This window comes from Anguilla anguilla, chromosome 7, assembly GCF_013347855.1.
Source record: "Anguilla anguilla isolate fAngAng1 chromosome 7, fAngAng1.pri, whole genome shotgun sequence".
Lineage (NCBI taxonomy): Eukaryota > Metazoa > Chordata > Actinopteri > Anguilliformes > Anguillidae > Anguilla > Anguilla anguilla.
In genome coordinates this window covers 37,079,768-37,100,327 of record NC_049207.1, presented here as the reverse complement: position 1 = coordinate 37,100,327, position 20,560 = coordinate 37,079,768, and the positions used below count along the sequence as shown (strand labels likewise).

The following is a 20,560-nucleotide window of genomic DNA, read 5'->3' as shown; positions in this document are numbered from 1 at the left end:
CTTCATAGAACTTTAAGAGGTGCTAAATGATTAAATTTATAGGCTACTTGACTGGTTATCAAGAGCAGTTAGAGAATAGACATACTGCATTCTCATTAGCTAACAACAACAACAATAATAATAATAATAATCAATCTCTTCATTCAGCATCAAAAACTATAAGTACTGATACTGAAGTCAGTCATTCTGAACAACCCTTCAGAGACCATTCAAGAAGTCTAAAACATGCTGTAACTTGTGCAGTAAGTACAGAGTTCTCCAGATGCAGTCACTTTAAACGGCAGGTCCTGCTCACCCTGCCCCATGCGTGCCCCCGTCAGGGCCTCCTTGGCAGTGCCGAAGCCAAGCTCCCTGCACACAACGCTGGCCGACTGCAGGTTCCAGCGGTCATCGCACACCGTGCCCCACTCGTTGTTCTTCAGAACCTCCACACGTCCTTCTCCCACCTTCCAGCCCCCCTTCAGCCTCACTGTGACCTGCTGTTATAGCAGAATGCAGTTATAGTCACACATGCTTAAAAACATACCGTAAACTTGAATGCAACAATCCCCAAACGGCTACTTTGCTCCTGAATGCACAATGACTATTTGTACAGTGCCCCTGTCTGAAACACAGCCAAATAAATATATACAGAAAATATGAAATATCAATGGGTCTGACTGACAGATGCAGGGCAGTGGGTTTGAAGGTGCATTTTCTGATGACTACACACAAAGGGACTATACTCTAATAAATTCAATTCATGCTCTTATCAGGACTGCAAATAAGAACTTTCAAATTTGAACTTTACCAAATTGTAAAAATCCAACAAGTTGCTCTACTGTAACACTCAGTACTTATTACTATACAGTTGAGGCCAAATGTTTACATACACTTAGGCTAAAGACACTCAATTTTTCACAACTCCACACAATTCCAAATGTTACCATACATTTCCTGTCTTAAGTCAATTGGGGCATCTTACTTTATTTCCATAAGAGGTCATTTCAAAATAATAACTAAGGGACAGATTTATTTCAGCTTTTATGTACTATATCAGATTTTCAGTGGGTCAAAAGTTTACATACACTTTGTTTGTATTTGGTGGCATTGCCTTTCAATTGCTTTACTTGAATCAAACACCTGGGGTAGCCTTCCACATTACTTTGCCGGAGTTCGTTGCCATTCCTCCTGAAAGAACTGGTGTAACTTTTTCAGTTCAGTCCACAAATTTTCTAAGGGATTCAGGCCAGGGCCTTATGATGGCCACTCCAACACTTTCACTTTGTTGTCTTTAAGCCATTTTGTTACAACTTTGCAGGTATGCTTAGGATCATTGTCCTGCTGGAAGACCCAGTTGTGACCAAGGTTTAACTTTCTAGCTGGTGTCTTGAGGTGCTGCTTCAGTTTTTCTAGATAATCCTCCTTCCTCATGATGCCATCTATTTTCTGAAGTTCTCCAGTCGCTTTTCCAGCAAAACACCCCCACAACATGATGCTGCCACCCCCAGGCTTCACAGTTGGTATGGTGTTCTTCGGATTAAAAGCCTCACCCTTCCTCCACCATACATAGCACTGATCATTATGGCTAAACAGTTCAATTATTGTTTCATCAGACCAGAGAACACTCCTCCAAAAGGCTAGGTCTTCGTCCTGGTGATCACCTGCAAACTTCATTCTGAATATTTTATGCCAGTCTTGGAGTAGGGGCTTCTTCCTTACGCGACAGCCTTTCAGGCCATGATGATGTATGATTCTCTTAATGGTGGATGTAGTACATGTACTTTGGTACATGATACCTCCAACTCCTTCACCAGTTCCTTTGTTGTTGTCTTGGGGTTCAGTTGAACCTTTTGGACTAAAGTTTGTTCAGCCCTAGGAGTTAATTTGTGCCACCTTCCTGAATGCAGTGTCTGTGTGGTCCCAAGATTTTAATATTTGCATACAATTGTTTGTACAGATACTCGTGGTACATTTAGTTGTTTGGAAATCGCTCCTAAGGAGAAACCGGACTTGTGGAGGTCCACAATGTTTTTTGGAGGTCTTGGCTGAGTTGCTTGGGTTTTCCCATGGTATCAAGGGCAAAAAGGCAGTGGCTCTAAAGGCAGGCCCTTAAATACAGCCACATGTGCCAATTAACTTCCAATTAACTCCTAACTACGACAATTAGCCAATCAGAAGCTTCTAGAAATTACATCAATTTCTGGACTCTTCCAGATTGTTTAAAGAGACAGTCAACTTGGTGTATGTAAACTTTTGACCCACTGGAATTCTGATATAGTGAATTAAAGCTGAAATAAATCTGTTTCCAATCGATTGTTTTAAAATGACCTCTGACGTAAACAAAGTAGATGCCCTAATTGACTTGCCAAAAGAAATGTATGGTAACATGAAATGTGCGGAGTTGTGAAAAACTGAGTTTGAATATCTTTAGTCTAGATGTATTAAACTTTTGACCTGAACTGTAACTAGTGTAGGTGTAGCATCAGGTTCATACTTCTGACCCTCGCCTATACTGCAGCCAACAGGACAGCCTCCGCCTACCTACAGGACATGATTCAATCCTACACGCCAACTTTATCACTCCGTTCTGCTGCAGCAGGGGGACTTGCACTCCCTGCCAGCCAGGTGAATGGTTCTTGCTCGTCCCAACTACTGGCTCCCCAGTGGTGGAACAAACTCTCTGTTCCTCCACGAACCACTCGATCATTGCCAAACTTCCGCCACATCTCTTCAGACTGTACCTGGACTATCACTACTCCGCAGGGCACTCCCAATCTAGAATCGCTCTTATCACTTGTACCCTTCTAATTTGTTCCTGTAGCACTTTCATGTTACGCTTGCACCTCCATCCAGCACTTATATTGCACCTGTATCATTATCTTGATGTTGTGGCATGCCTCCCAGTTTGACTTACCATAACTTTCTGACTGGGCCTTACTGCATAAACTGAACTTAATGTGTTCATGGTAATGAATAACTGTTACATAATGATTATTGTACTTCATTGGACCTGTGTTTTGTAGTTTTTCCAATGAACTTCGGTATGCATTTATTGTACGTCGCTTTGGATAAATAAATGTAATGCAATGTAATGTAGCATACCTTGATCTTTGGCTTCTTTCCAGAGATCTGTGAGAACTGTGGCCCTGCGACGCAGCTGACCACGACAGGCCTGCCCCCCTGACAGGGCACGCTGACATTGGCTTTGCTGAACTCCATGGAACAGACAGACAGGTGCACCTCGTTTCCTGTGCAGGCCACAGAGTGGATGCGGTAGTTTACCTGCCCTCGGTCACCGAGCATCCTGGACATAGGGGAGAGGAGTTCAGAGTTTATAAAGAGCACCAACAGGCTGTTTCCGAATGGCACAATGCTGGAGAAGGGGCTTCTGGTTCACCCTTATTGCACAGTTAGTGAAAATTTAAGTGATGTAATTCCAAATGTACTGGATTCTTATTATGACTTACCTCCAGCTATAACAAGCATAGTGCTTTACGTGGGTCTATAAGTTCATTTGTTACAGGGCATTTTCTATGCTTTATGCTACATTTACTGCTAAGCTACATAAAATGTCCTATGACTGAATCAGATTCAGTTTGGACAACAACATAACATAAAGTGATTGATTAATTCTGTCTGGAATTCTTGAGTCTATTAAAGAAAATATATGGATAAAAACAAGAAGGAAGCATAAAATAAAATGATAAAGCTTCTTTATTCACAATTTTCAAGGTAAATTACCACTGTATTTGGATCTCTATAACAGCTGTGCCATTCTGACACTTAAATAATTTCTTTATTGAAGATTATCACCAACTTATATGAATATCTATAAGTGATAAGTACCAGATTTTAGTTGCCAACACTAAGAAATGTACTACTTCTATACATAATATTTTAATGTCAAGCAGCAAGCAGGTCATGAAAGTGGCATTTATTTGTGACGTGTTAGGAAAAGCAAAGAGCTGCAGGCCTGCATTCTTAAAGACCCAGTGCAAATACTTTTTTTCCTGCACGTGTTGATGAAGCTACAAAACTTTTTATACTTACATTTTCATATGTACAAACAGGAAAAGACAAAAACACTTTTACTGCTGATGGGTTAAAATGTAGGCATAACTGCTATGTTTACTGAACAGTACAAAATGTATTTTAAATATCAACTAAATAAAACATGCTTAATATTGTATTTTTTGTCTGCAATATAACAGTTAAAAACAATGTTTTTGATTGCACAGGGTCTTTAAAGCATTACTATCAATTCAAAGGCTGTGGCAAAGACACTTTAATTTTACAAATGGTTTTGGACAAAATAAAAGTAATGCTTATTTTTCTAATGATTCTATTAGATTGCAAATTGTACTTCTGGAAGTTGGCAGGTTTAGAAGTCAGACTGCAAGCTATGGGCGAGACTTGTGGCACAGTCTGTAGCTTGGCCTACGCTCGAGCCATATAGGAGGAAGGGAGTATGATCCATCACCATGGCACATTCTGAGATCCCTTCATTATCTGTTATACTCTCTGTTCGGTTAAAATATGAAAGGAGGGCCAACTGTTAAAAACGGACTGTTGTTGTTGTTGCTGCTGTTGCTGTTATAATAATAATAATAATTATAATAATAATAATTATAATAATAATAATAATAATAATAATAATGATGATAATAATAATAATTATTATTATTATTATAAAAACTGTTGTGACGGCAATGGAGATTACCGTCTTTTGGCATACATTTAGAGCCTGATGGTCAGGCCTGGAGGACATGGAAAACCACAGAGTATGTTGGTTTTTGTTTTCTCTTGAAAATCAATTTAGACTCAGGAAGCCAGGTCAAGTGAGTCAGTTGAGTAATCAACTAAAGCACAAAGTAATAACAAACCTCAGTGGCTCAAAAAGACCAGGTCAGTCCACCTCTGACTGAGTAGGCAATGTAAAAACACAAGCTACATTCTTAAAAATAATTGAAGTGGAAAGAAGATTAATTCATTGTATGCTTCAGTTGAGTGTACTGTGCTGCCATGTGACCAACACATTTAGCCTAAATTCACTTGTAGCAGCACATTGTGGTTCATGTGCTACAAATTCTCATTCCTAAAAAATAATGAAAGATTGTCTCAGTGTACAGAACTATTCCTCCTGGATTTAGTTTAAGTGTAACTTTTATTACTGATCCTGTGTAAATAAAACCTGTAATATATGAATACATAATGCCTTTCTTTATATCCTTGTTCACTCATTCTCTACCACTGTTTGCTTTTTTCAGGAATTAAAAAAAAACATCAGAGGGAGATGAGAAGAGGCGATAAGAGCACAGCCCAATGAAACCAGCAGTACAATTGGTTTTTTCTCATACTTCAGGCTGTAAGTTATTAATTACCTGCTAAGCAATAATTAAGAGCAATTGCACAATTATACTGCATAAAATCCTTTATTAAATATTTGCAACTACTATAAATGCTAATCAATACAAATTGTCCATCACCATTTCCCTGTTTATTTCCACCAATTTATTCTACCCTTCTTACCATAGTTTTCCATTTCTAGAGGAAAACTAACAGGGTCTATAGTGTTGTACAATGCTGATGTAAACGAAGATCGTACTGAAATGAAGAACCAAAATCTCTGTTGCGATTCGGTCCTGCAGGTAGCCTACCAGGTGTATGGAAACTGGTGACATAATGCTACTGGGTTTCACTACGACTCACACAACTACATGACTACAAGATAGACCCTAAAACCTTGTACTACAATTGCAGGCTTCACCCAGCCACAAGCTTGTTCTGCAGGTCTGCAGCTATGTAATATTGGAGTCCTTCTGCAACATTACACGCAGCCATCAAAATATACAATCATATAGACAAGATAAATGAAGGTCAATTTGACCATTCATAGCCATTTAAGTAAATCTCATCAAAAACATGTTTTCAATGTACAAAAATGCCAAGTTACTCTCACATACAATGCAAGGCCTATAAGTAATTACTTAAAAATAGATAAATTTAGGCCTGCCATTAAAAGTATTGATTTCAAAAGTCACAACAAACAATATTGTCTATCTTAACTCACACAAATTAAACAAGCTCTAATCCAAAGCAATGGTACCCAGTGCTTCCTTCATTATTTAATGTAATTTAAATACAATAAAAATAACTAATATAAAAATAACGATGAATGATTCAAGATTCCGGTACCACTTCTGTGGCAGCACCCCCACTTTAAAAGATCTTCCCGCACCCCTGGTATGCCTCCTCATTTTGTAGTCTTGCTTATTTATTTATTTATAAATCTTATTTATCAAATCAGGAACTGATGTGAAATTATGGTCTTTTGCAACAAACAACATGTAAAACAGTGCTAGCATATACCTTGTAAAAACACAAAGTTATGCATGAAACAGGTATTTATGTTTTTGATGTTATTTATATTTTTGAATCCATACAGGCATATCAAATCCTCTAACTTAATTTGTATTTTATGTAGATGAGGGTAAGGGCCAAGGAAAAGGACAGACAAGAAACAATTATTGGGATCCAGCCTGAATCTTCTAGGGTCCTCTGGTGAAAAGACAAGGGGTTGTGGGAAGGGTCAAAGGCCAAAGCAAAGAAAAAGGAAAAGCAAGCAGTGGCCAACAGAAGTACGCCATGTGCTCTGGGAGATCTGCCAAGGTAAACTGATGTCTCATAATTGCAGATTAACTTTTGCCTGCCCCCAACTCTCTCTTTTGGGCCTTAGATTTAGCTCTATCGTTAGGTTTGGGGCTTTCCCTGAAAGGTAAAAAATTATTAGGAAATTTGGATGGGGACGGAATCTGTGTGTTTGTCCTCGCAAGAGAACAATTCAAACTACATTTATCCACAAAGTTTCTAAATTATTGGCATATTTAGAGAACAATGTCACTGATATGTTTACAGACAAGACATATTTTACTTTACATGTATTATTTTCCAAAACAAGTAATCAATAAAATTGCTTTTTACAAGTTTATCATACTAAAGTAGCAAAAATAAAGGCAATATATGAAAGTGCTGTCACAATACTAAGGAAACATTTCCTGATGAAGACAGCTAAAGTGAAGAGTTCATGGGGAGGCATCCAGCAAATAGAAATGTGTCTAACATCTGTGTTTCAAACACACACCGACATACAGAAAATTAGAATTCCCATTTCAACAAAGCTTTACTGCATGTAGGTAGGGAACATGATTGCCTTGTAACAGTCAATGTCAAGACAAACGTTCTTTAAAATGACAAAATAATTTTCCTTGAGGAAAAGTCAGAAATGGAAGCTGTTGCAAGTACACATACAATATAGCTTTTTGACATGCATTAAACTAAGGCCCTGTTATATGATTTTCATCTGGCCATTATAGCTCGGAAAGAACATTCCAACATACCCAAACATGCAACATGCAACATGCAAATGTTCCATTTTTTAACTCATCATATGGAACTTGCCCATCAGTCTGCTGTAGTGGATAAAGACACCGTACCTAGTCAACATGCATTATATGCAATCAGTAAGCAATTTATTCTCTGGTTAATAAACTTACAAGACGAAATCAGACTGATGCACGTAGGGCACTCATCCACAGCAAAGCACAGGTATTTGGTTTGATGATATATTTTGAAAGTATGTGCTATATTTGCCATATTAAACTGTTGACATTAACATTCATTGCACTCCTTCAGACCACCCTCTATGAAATGTGAGGAGGAACATTTAGATAAACAGCAATGATAGAAGGCTGTAGGTATAGGTCTGTAGGTTTTTGTTTCCTTGAGCATGGCACCTAATGTGAATAACTTTTGCAAATGTCCACTTTAAAAGGAGATATGCAAATGCATTTTTTTTAGCATGCCCTGGGTAAAGGATGTGTGCTAGCCAAATTTTATTTTTCAAGTGTGACTATAATCTTTTTCTCTGTTTAGTATAACAAAGGTATTCTAAAATGATAACTTGTTATATTATATGACATTAGCTCAGTGCCTGTATTGTTTATTTTATACACTCTTTATCAATAATGTGAATAATTTTGGTTGGGACTAAAATTTTGAAAGGTGGTGTTCAACATTTTTCTGTCGATTTGCTCACCACACAAAAGTTACAACTGGGATATTCTGTCCATGATGTTTGGAAGCATTCCAAAGCACAGATTTAGTTGGCATCAGATGAAAGCATTCTCTTTGCTGCCTGCATCTGCCATTCATAATGAGCCATGAAAGAGGAATGAAAATCTCTGTCTGATATGCTGGACACACAGATCATTGTAGAGAAAACATGCAACTAAAAGTGTCAGCAATGTTAGTACTAATAGTCATGTTAAGACTAAAGCAAAAATCACAAGCATGCGCAGAGAAACGCACACACATTCTCTAGTGGGAAAACAGGTCTCAGTTTTCCCCCTCAGAAAGTACCTGGTAGCAGAAGAACCAATAACTTTGGGTTTTGTCTTTGTAGCCCTCATTTTGATTTGTCTGCAGAAGTGAAACAGTGAAACTTTGTGAGCCCACACTGTAAACATTGTATAGAGATTTGGACATGAAACTAACCGCATCTTATTTACTATGACAATGACTAAACAGATAAATATAATAATAAACCACACAGGCATGACAATGAGAATATGAATGATTACAGACAGAAATGAAAGAAGGCAAGTGGAAAATCTTATAAATGTTCTGCCAAAAACATCTATGAAAACATTCTTTTTTGTTTAAATGAGAAAACTCTTAAAACCATTCAAGAAAAACCTTAGACATTGACCTCAATGCAAGAAAAAATCTGAAGCACAAGGCAGCTCATTCCAATTAATTCAGTTAAGGAGAAATATGATATTTCAGATCTTGTGGGATAAATCCACACAGGACCTCAAGTAGGATATGTTCAGAACATAAGTCTTGAATTTTTGTCATTATTAATATAATTATTATTTTACTCTAATTTATCATACAATTTTAAAATGTTCCATCAATGTGTAAAAGCAGACTGCAGGAGCCCAACAGAAAATCACTTGAGAGAAATGAGCTGAGGGTTTCCTGCTGACTGTTGGTCTTTGGAACTCCAGGGTACAGTCAGTACAAGCACAGTCTACATTCATAAAAGCTCGACATACCACTACATATCGCAGGCTCACCTTAATCTGTAAGTAATCTGTAACCTGGCAGAGCATTTACCCAGAAGAGTCAAACTCTAAAATTTAAAGGCTACCTTCATGTGCAGCACCTGCTCACCAGTTTTAGCAAAGACAATGTCAAGATCAGGGGCAGATGATTCAAATGAACATTTAGAATTTAGAATGGAAAAAAATAACAAATATGCTTCCTATGAAGCGACCTCAGAAAAGAACGGTCAGCAATATGCGTCAAAATGATTTCTAATGGTGTGGTTGTCTGGTGGTTGAGAGGACAGATGGCTGGATGGCAAGTGTGCAATGGGATCCCATCAGACTGCCAGTGATTATTTTATTAGAATGAGTCAGTGTATACATTATTCACTCTAATGTAAGCCACACCTCACTCAGAGTTACTGGTTGAAACCAAAAACAAAATCAACCAAAAAAGAGACAGAAACATTATCAGAAAAGCACCCGCAAACGAGTTGGAAATAGGTCTTTGTGTTGTGAACAACACTAATTCCCAATGTGGCAACAAATTAGCCAGGACCCTCTCTTTGTGTTCTAAATTTGGTAGTATTTAACGTAAATGGACAGTGTAAATAATGGCAATGCTTTAAAATAAAATTAAAGTTGGAAGGTCTCAGGATAAAATAATGCAGCAGATGGTCCACCGTTAATCCACAAAAATATTCACATTTGTGAGTCTTTAGAGACATAACAGATTTTTTGGCTCAAACAGGAGTTTGGGAATCACTTCACAAGACTGTGGCCAAAGTACCAGAATAATTACTGTGAGTAAATTTTCAAGGGACATTCTAATGATTAAAAGTGAAATAAAACAGCACTAAAGACACCGTGGAAAAGCTATCAATCGTTATATTTTAGTTTTGTATCTTTTTGTTCAAGTTGACACGTCACCTAGAAAAGTGTCATGGATTCCTCTAGTTAAAGGCAATAAAATAGCATTATATGCTGCCTTTATTAATAATAAAATTAAAAACATCTTGTGCATGTAAATTTACTGTAGCTGGTGAGATAACCCCTATGCAGTAATTTATTTTAGTGGATCACTTAGTTGAAGTTCTTTGGGTGCTATCTGTCTCCACAGTACATTTACAGCTTAAGATATAAACATAACTGTTTAAAATGCTCTAGACATCCATTTCCTGCAGTTGTACAGAAAATAAAAAATAGTTGGCATGTTGTTTCAAGTTATTTTCCAAGGAAAACACTGGAGTTGCATCATTTAAAACTCATTATCCTGGAGGTCTGTAGCCATATTCAGAAAATTCTCAGATGTTCTAAGCTTGGTCTTGTTCACCTCAGCCTGACAAACAATGTAATGTGGTCTCTACACACATTGATGTCAAACAGCACTTTTGCAAAAATGCCTCAACCTAATTAGGAAACTAGGAATGTAGCATTCACGCCATGTTGTTACATGGCACACTCATGAAAGAGATTCTTGCCCTGTTTGTGAAACTCATCAAAGAATGCCCTCCATTTAATCCTGTTTGGATTCCTGGCCTCTAGAAAATTCAGCTGTTCTTTGAGAGTGATCTGAAGGCAGGAAAACCTTGCAGCGGTACAGGGAGTCCTGCTAAGAGGCAATGATAAGCATACCCCGATGAATCAGGAAATATACAGGAGAAGAGAATGAACTTTTTGCTCTGTAAGTCTGGCAGCCTGAATAAAAGTTTTTCAGAACACCTAGTATATACGATAGCAGTAATAATACGGTCGACCATGAACAACACAGAGCCCAATAAACTATCCAAAGGTCACCTTAATTCTTTGGAGTCTATCAGCAATTTCAGTATATCCCTCTGTGACAGGGTATAATACAACATCATTCAACAGTATTCACCCATTCAACTTACGTCTGTCTGATTTTGCTAAAAGGAAATCTCTTATGAATAGCCATAGTTTCTCTTGTCCCCAAAATAAAAGCCATAGAAATGATCCTACATTGGATTTAACATGCTCAAAATGAGCAGTGGGTAAGCAAAAATGCTAAACAAAAAGTGTTTTACAGGTTAGAGGGAACCTAGAAGAAAACCATAGATAATTATAAGGAAAAATGCTAATTAATAATAATTCCTATTACATGTGGAAGCCAGTTGGTGTGCAGTTTATGTATCTGCATGGGTTTCCTGTGCTTACTCCGATTCCCCCCACAGTCCAAAGACATGCAGGTAGATTAATTGGAGACTCTAAACTGCTCATAGGTATGAGTGTGTGGGCGAATAGTGTGTTGTGCCCTGCAATAGATTGGCAACCTGTCCATGGTGTATTCCTGTCCCTTGCCCAATGCCTGCTGGGATAGGCTCCAGCATTTCCTGCTACCCTGACCAGGATAAGCAGGTTAGAGAATGGATGGATGGGTGAATAGATGTCAAAGGAATAAGTGACACTGTTTACAGATCACATTTTTGCTTGGTGGATAATAAGGAGACTGATATGACATAAATATGGTATTTCTCATTTCATTCATGTTAGGTTGAATGCTCTGAGGTTTGTATCTCTGAGGGTCTGCTTTGTGTGTATGTATAAATGTTATGTCTATCAAACATATTGAGGTTTCCTTTGTCTCCCATAGGAGTCACATATACTGTATGTGCTTCGCGGTTTACTTGAGCCATTCTGCACACCAGAAAATGCTGCAGACAGAAGATTCATACTGAGACAAATACTAGTGCTATAAAAAGCAAGCAACCCAGGCCAGACATGATAAATAGAGCACAGATCTGTATGTTTTCCCTGAACTCCTGACTGGACTGTTTTCTGGTACACATGGGTTTACACCCTGGAGTCTTCCTGTACAGTAGTTCCTATAGAGGTATAGTGGTTCTCAAACTCGGTCCTGGGGTCCCCAGTCTTATCTAGAAAGGGCCAGTGTGGGTCACCTGATCCTGATTCTACTAATCAAGGTGCTTAGCAATGACTCTAGTGATTGATTAGCAGAATCAGGTGTGTGTAGCCACACTGGTCCATTCTGGAACCCCAGCTCTAAAGCATGAAAAGAACCTAATTTAAAAAATTCACAGCTTGCTAAAATGCTGGGATTGCTGTTGAGGTTGGAATGGAAACCAGCATACACAGGGGTCCCCCAGGACCGCGTTTGAGAACCACTGCTATAGAGACCTCTACTGCTGCAGTGAAATTACAGTGTAAAGTCTGTGTGCTATGTCTGCTGCCCTCAACTTCCACCCCTCCACCTGAGAGACAGAGTTTTCACAGTCCGCTGAGAGAGAGGGCTTTTCCCTCTCACAATAGTGTGAACCAATGGCAAAGTAGTTTCCATGCATTCCATCCAGGAATTTCCATGCAGTGATGGACCAATCACACCAGGGACAAGAACAAACATACAACAAATGAATTCACTATTTTTGTAATGTTAATGCCAGCTGGCTTGATATACAAGTAGCAAAAGATACATGCTGAACAGCAGGAATAATGCAATGAATTGCATGAAATGACTGCTAGAAATATGTGACACACAGACATCACCAGGTGGTGAGTATCTACTCTGGTGATGTCCTGTCAGGCTTGTACTGCAACCATCTTTAGCTCCAGCTTGTTTCGGGGGCTGGTTGACTAACGTTCTCTCTTCAGCATATGAAATGCATGTTCAATTTGATTCAGACTTGCTGAATGACCAGGCCAATCAATAATTTCCCAGTTTTTGGCTTTGAAAAACTCCTTTGTTGCTTTAGCAGTATGTTTAGGATCATCTTGCTATAGGATGCTACAGGAGGCATTTGCTTGAACTTCAGCAGATAAGGTACATCTGTACTCTTCAGAATTCATTCTGCTGCTGCTATCAGAAGTTGCATCATCAATGAAGGAAAGTGAGCCAGTACCTGTGGTAGCCATTCATGCCCAAACCATAACACCACCACCACCACGTTTCACAGATGAGGGTGATGCTTTGAATCTTGGGAAGTTCCTTTTGGGCTCCACACTTTGCTCATGCTATCACTCTGATACAAGTGAATCTTGGTCTCATCTGTCAAAAATAATTATTTTCCAGAACTATAAATGCTCTTCTAGGTACTTCTTAGTAAACTGTAACCTTGCCATCCTGTTTTTGCAGTTAACTAGTGTTTTGCATCTTGCCTTTGCTCGTGAAATACCCTGTAGACAGTAGTCACTGACACATTCACGCCTGCCTCCTGATGAGTGTTTCAGATCTGTCAGCCAGATGTTCAGGGGTTATAGTAAGGGTCATCGGTCATCAACTTAACCAGAGATCTTCCTTAGCCTACCAGGAACTTTGTGATTACTGCACTCACCAGTGCTCTCTTTCTTCTTAATGATGTTCCAAACAGTTGATTTTGGTGAGCCTAAGGTTTGGCCAGTGTCTCTGACGGACTTCACTTATTTCTCAGCGTCATAATGACTTCCTTGACTTTCATTGGAACAACTCTGGTCCACCTGTTGACAAACGCCAATAACAGGCAATAAAAAGCCTAGAACTGAGACTAGATATTAAAATCTCATTTATACCTACACTAAGGAAGCAACTGAACACACCTGTCTAATCTGAAACCCCTGTGAAGTAATTTATCCCAAACAGAATAGTGCCCTGAAATGCGGAGGTTATATATAAACAGTTCTGTAATTTCTTCACAGTGAAACCAATGTGTATAAAAATTATCTTTAATAAAAGCAAAGAATCTGCACTTTAACCAAATGTGGATTCCTTGATTACAAATCTGAAACTGTGGAGTACAGAGCCAAATCAAGAAAAAAAAAATGTCATTGCCCCAAATATTATGAAGTTCACAGTATATTTCTGTACACAAATACATATTTAAATGCAAAAGTATTGGGACAGTGACACAATTTTTGTTCTTTTCTTTTGGCTATGTACTACAGGACATTTACATCCATATCTGGTGATCCCAGTAGGGATCCCTGAAAAGTTCATTAACAACAGTAGAGTTCTGGAACAAACTCTTATAGACAGATGAGATCAGTATTAACCTGCCAAAGTGATGGAATGCGGAAATTGTGGAGAAAGAAAGGAACTGCAGGAGCCAAAGCATTGCCCCATATCTGTAAAACATGGTGAAGGTAGTGTTATGGCTTGGCATGTCTTTACTGATGATGTGACAGTTGAAAGCAGCAGCATGATTAAATCTGAAACAGAAACATCTTATCTGCTCAGTTCCAACTAAATGCCTCAAAAATCACCAGAAAGCGCATCACCTTGCAACAGTACAATTAGCCCTAACACACTGCTAATGCAACCAAGGAGTTTTTCAAGGCCAACAAGCCAAATGACCTTGACTGGCCAAGTCAATCACCCAGCCTGAAGCCAACTGAACATGTATTTCACTTGCTGAAAGCAAGAGGACAGGTAAAAATCTCCCAAAACAAACAGGAATTGAAGATGGTTGCAGTACATGCCCAGCAGAGCATCACCAGAGAAGATACCCAACATCTGGTGATGTCCATGAGTTGCAGACTTCATGCAGTCATCAAATACAAATGATTTACAACCTAAAAAAAAAAAGTCCTAAAAATGATGAATGTGTTCATTTGACCAAGTACCTTTGGTCCCCTAAAATGGGGTACTATGTATGAAAAGGGTTGTAATTCCTACATGGATCGGTGAATATGGACATAAATACCCTTAAATTAAAGTTGCATTTAACCTCATATTCACTGTTTAATTTCAAATCCAATGTACCGGAGTACAAAGCGGGAAGAAACAACAATTGTGTATCAGCCTGCACAGCACTGATGTGGTCTGGATTTGAAACCAGGCCCATCTATGCACAAGAACAGTGTGTTCACAGCAAGGCCCAAAAAGCCTTCTTGACTGTGTAATACCATGTAAACCTGGATGATACTAGTTGGTTTATTGCATCCTGCACACAAATTAGTAGACTCACAACAGCAGGGTAACCCTCGGTTACCCTCTCTAAAAATTAGATTAAAGTACTCCAGAGACATGAAAGCATGGAATTGTATAGCATCCTCTACTGATTAGCAAGATGAGGTCATTTCCCTTCTAGCAATAAGGATTCAATAAAGAAAAATAGTGCCAACTGGCTACAATAACAGCATGTATCAAGCTGTTTCAGCTTTAATCTGTCGGATGTTTCATACCATGGTTAATGGCATTAGAGCTACTTGCTTTATAGAACAACAGGAAAATATTTAATTACTGTTTGATTTATGTTTGGTTCGCCAAATAGATAGTTATTTGATTCTATTTTATTGGATTTTAATACAATTTTGCTTAGCAACCACTATGTTATAGACAGCGAGCCTTGTTAGAATTGACAAATTGCTATTGAGTTTACAGACTGCGTATGTATTTCTGTTGAGCAGTGCAGAAGGTATTGCACACAATTACACGACTAACAGAGCCAAGGAAGATATCTATGATGCACACTCCCTTCTCTCTATTGCACTCCATTTCTCAGCTGTCCTTTATTTATCTCTGTAGTGTATGCTTCTTTTCCTCTCTGTCTTTCTCCACCTATGTCTTACTTCTCCCATGCCTTCTGTATTTCTCTGTCCCTGTCTCCCTCTCTCCCTGCATATTTTAATTCTCAAAATTCTCTCTCTGTCTCTCTCTCTCTCTCTCTATCTCTCTCTCTCACACACACATTGTTTGGGTCACACTGGAGGACTTGCATTTATCTGGCTGGTGTGAGTCTACTTTCAGATGAGTATTCAGAAAACAGTTGTCTGGCAGACGGGATACATGGAGGCCTAGGGATATTCTGTAAAAGGCATAATTCCTGTAACAGAATCCAGACACACTCAAGATGCACGTTTGAATGTTAATATACTGTGGATCAGTGGCTGAGAGGCTATGTAAATCTACCACTTTCCAGGGTCATTGTCCCCAAACTGGACATAATAGTACACTGAAGTAACAGGGAGTTGAGAGAAATAGCCATATTTGCAAAAAACAAAAAACAAACTCATTAGTATTAGCCAAGGGAGCAGTGTGTAAATGTCTAAAATTGAAATTATTCATTCACTGAAACAATCCTATTCACTGGAACAATTTTATTCAGGTTGGTAGCAATGTTTAATATTCAGCTGAGATAACCCCATCATTCTCTACCATCTCAAGCTGTAGTAGGTGTCTCAAGAAGGGAGTTCAGATCTTTGCAGTTCTATAGTGTTTATGATATTGCTTTTTTATTTCCCACACAGATCATTTCCCAATATCCAGGTTAAAGGACAAATATGTAAAATCCACAAATCCTGAAAGAGTGTCACAGCAGCATTCTTTATACACCCCCTGATGTTAAGTGCTGGCTTTTAACTTATTTAGACAAATTATTTAAAAGATAAGATGGTGTGACAAAAAGAACAATAACTAAACTATAAAATAGGCTTTCCATTTGGGACCCCCCATTTGGATATGTTTGCTAAGGTTATTGCTCAATTTTCCCAGAGGTACTGCTGAGTTTTAAGATGCGTAAAAATGTTAATTACATGGCTCTCAGTCTAGCCATTATGTACTAGATGCAGGCCCTCTGTCAAGTTTTTCCATTTAGTGAGAGCCTCTCCAAAAGACCAGATCCTTGTCTGAGACGGCCTCTGAAGTACATCTGTTAGGTCCCTTCCATGTTCTATGTTGTATGGACCTGTACTTCTATTCATTTCATATTTTATATCACTCCCAACAGCATCACATAACAAGAACCCTGGTTCCAAAAGCCTTGGATGAGACTATTTTTCTTTTACATCAGTTACATACAGCTGGGATTATTGGATTCTTCTAAATGACTATTAATAAGAAATAATAAAATTGTTTATTTTTTCTTTTTTTTTTTTAGTCAAGCAGTCGAACACTACTACCTACTCACACAAATGTATTAATTATGGTAATAACTGTACTGCATTTCCAGAACTTGGTATGTTGCTGAGCAAGAAAGTGTTTAATAGGTAATCCCATTGTTGCTCTGCATCACCGATTTACAGTCTAGTCTTATAATTGTGAAATTGTATGAAAGGTCCCTATCCATATGTATTTAACACATTCAAAAATATTTATACTTTCATCTGAGAATTTGAACAGATGGTCCCTTCTTTGTTTTGACAGATCTGTTTTGAATTAGGCATCTGAAACATATTCAAATATTTCTCCTTATTACTGTCACGACAGAAAAGACTGAATAAGCTTCATGAAAAATGTTTTCAATGAACAGGCTATATAACAATGTTTTCAGATGTAGGCACCTATTTCATTTTATCTGCATGAGTGCTTATAATGTGCAACTAAACACATTCACTAGGCTTGACTATGACAAATATTTCCAGAGAACTTTTTTTTATGCCACAGAGTAAACTGCAGGGTATTGCAACACTACCTGAATAGAATTTCTGTACAAGTGAACCGCTGTAAAATAAACCATAAGAAGAGTCTCTAGGGTGACTCATTCTGCTGTGAATGAACTATAAATGTCACAAACAGAACTGCAATACGGTAACTGGATTATTTAAACGTTTGGGTTTGAGAAAATTATGATAAAAAATAAATATACTCCACAATAAAGCGTGCTGACAGAACTGCTGGGAGTTACTGGAGGGACGAACGCCCTCCCATGCAAAAGACAAAATATATTCAGGCCTTAAGTATAACTTAAGTATAACCGTTTTCTACTATTTTTAAAAATACTATTAATGTCTGGATTCTGTCATAACCAAAAAACATGAAATATATAATATGAATAAATCAAAAACAGATCATGTCTTCTGTATAGCTTTTGAATAGAATATTAAGGGGTGTATGTTACCGGCAGTCTGATACTCTTGAATAAATGCACAAAGTTTGAAGCACAGCTCAGTCACATGCTACTATTCAAAGCCCTCTCATTTAGATGCTCCCCCCCCCCCCCTTCCTCAAGCCCTGTTTCATTACATTTGTGTTTACAAGTAATTTTCACGTGCATGTTAAAAAGACTGCATTTCTAAAATACTTGAATCTTAATGAAAAAAAAACAAAAATGTGATGTCTGACCAAAATGACCACAGTTCTGCATCCCCGGACACCATCTCAGTTTCACACTAGTTCCTCAGTTCCTTACTTTTGGCACCTGGATCAACAGCAGCATATGGAAAAGATTTAAAGCCTGATGGAAGGCTGTCTGCTAACATAGCTATGACAAAACAGCATATACCTTCATTCACTATATTATAGCATTTATTTCTAATAGAGATGAAGAAGATCAAGAATACGAAGTGTATGAATTGGGGGCTTGCATGTCTGCAGTCTTCGTAGTTCTGTATATAGCCTCCATTTTTAAGCCCACATAAGGTTTTCAGCTCCATAGTTACATAAGTCTGAGTTTCACATCTGAATATTCCTGGTTGCATAAGAAGCCTTTTATGAAAGTCTCTTTTGGCCTGAGCACCAATTTCATCATGACACACCATATATCACTTGAATGCTATACTGGTGTGTTAAAAATTAAAAGCACCTGGTCACATACAGAAACGCGTGTGAGTCCAAAAATTTGATTCCCTTAAGTTTTAAATATTTCACACTACCAAAATAAACCACATAAGACAATAAAGAGGCATTCCTTTGCTTACCCGTATGAATGAATACTGGTATAGAAAACCACAGACATTCTTTTTCTTGAAAGTTTTAACAAATGCACACACTTCCAGGATACACACTTCCTTCCTGTTGTCAAATGCGCAGACATGGAAAAGGGGGTGCTGGGTGTGTGTATTTGGTCAATACACAGAATATGTACTCCAACCACCATTAACATTTTAAGGAATTAGAACAAAATAATTAAAAAATAATAATGCTAAGAAAGCTGAGCATATTATTTGGGAATTGAGAATTGATTGATTAATTAATTATTATTTTTATTTTCAAAAGTAAAAAGAAATTGAGAGAAATCGAGAAATTTCAATAACAGTACATTTGTTTTCACTATTTAGGGAAGAATATTCAAAAGTTAGGTAAGTAGATCTCTACTTACATATGATGAAATGATTCATGAAGTTTTTTCAGTGTGAAAGCTCTCCCTCTTGGGCCTAAATTCAGCAAATGAATCATGCGTGCCAAGATCTTGGTTTTCATATACATAGCTTTCCCCACTTTCCCTAGTTCACTAGAAAAGACCATTTAAGTGATGACAGTTATATAAATAATCCTTTTCATTACCCAAAAAAACCAGGAAAACCAAAACATTTATGACATTTGCAGACAGACAAACAATGCCATTGTGGTTAGAAGCAAATTAGACATATCAGTTCATGTAAGGGAATAACTGCCTGGCTGCCAAATAGAAGAGAAAGAAATCAAGTTTGCTGTCTGGATCTGAATATTCTACCAGAAGCACACATCCTCAAGAATATCTGAGCTAGCCTAGCCCTATTTATTTAACACTGAAAATAGAAATGGATAGCAAAGGGCATGCAATAGAATTCACAGGCCAAGGAAAACAAGACAACCCAATGAGGAAAAACACGAAAACACACTTAAAATATTTAAATGTATTTGCTATCATGGATACCCAAAGTACAACAAATGCAAAACCCTGCTTAAAAGCTATACAAATGACACCTAATTACATAGTTGGGAAAAACTCCTGCATGTTTAACATAAAAAGTATATGCATATCAGCATCCAGGTTCCACAGAAGATGGTCAGGACTTCCTCCTGAGCTGACCACCACAGTCACTAAAGGAGTTGACCAATCACAAGCCAAGGTTTATCTTGCCATTCACATTTGAATGCTCTTCAGGCCCATCCACTGCATTCCTATAACTGTGTTTCACACAGCAGTGCCACTTCTCCTTACATGGCATGGGGTAGAGTACAAAAATACTCCAAACTGACAGAAATAATAGAATACCAGTGCTACAATGCACTTATAACAACACTCTACCTACCAGACAGAAGGAATGCAGAGCTGAGTTTGTGGTAGGTTAACAGAATGTTCTGCAATGTACCCCCTCTGATGCCCAGCTCTTCCACTCACTTGTACAGATTCTTCTTGGTTTTCTTCTCACTGGGGAATCCCATCATGCCACAGATGACTCTGGAGTTCTTAGACGTCCAGCCCACATCACAGATCTGGGCCCAGCCCACCTTGTACTTCACTTCCACAATGCCCTCTGTTATGGGCAGCCTCTTTGCTGTTCCGTCTAACAGAGGGCGCAGCCGAATCTCCTCCAGGCGATTCTCATCCACCTGCATCTGAGAAGGAGGAGCCAGTCAATTACAGTGTGGACAATGTCAGTCTTAACCATTAGCCCTGCCTGTGCCAGCTCTCAATGGGGTTAATCAGAGGTTGTAACCATTTCACCAGGTATCAAGAATGATCATAGTTTGACTTGAGCCTCCTAACAAACACAATAAAACAAGAAAAAAAAAAGCAAAATTATAAGTTCGCAAAATCGAACTATTAAATTCGCATTTTGTGTAGACGAGTGTAGAAACGTTTTACAGAAGCAAACCA

General features: G+C 38.2%; 1 protein-coding gene across 5 annotated transcripts in view; it reads right to left on the bottom strand.

Moving 5' to 3' along the window:
* The window catches only part of LOC118231740 (lysyl oxidase homolog 3A-like), a 48,398-nt gene that overhangs the window by 20,255 nt on the left and 7,583 nt on the right, over positions 1-20,560 (bottom strand). For 3 of the 5 annotated variants that reach the window (XM_035425894.1, XM_035425892.1, XM_035425891.1), the window contains exons 4-7: positions 20,081-20,298; positions 8,401-8,460; positions 3,085-3,286; positions 296-479 (exon numbers count right to left, since the gene is read on the bottom strand). In XM_035425894.1, the coding sequence (XP_035281785.1) occupies positions 296-479; positions 3,085-3,286; positions 8,401-8,460; positions 20,081-20,298 (664 nt within the window). The remainder of the gene's footprint in view (positions 1-295; positions 480-3,084; positions 3,287-8,400; positions 8,461-20,080; positions 20,299-20,560) is intronic. The other 2 variants (XM_035425895.1, XM_035425893.1) reach the window with 1 other exon arrangement.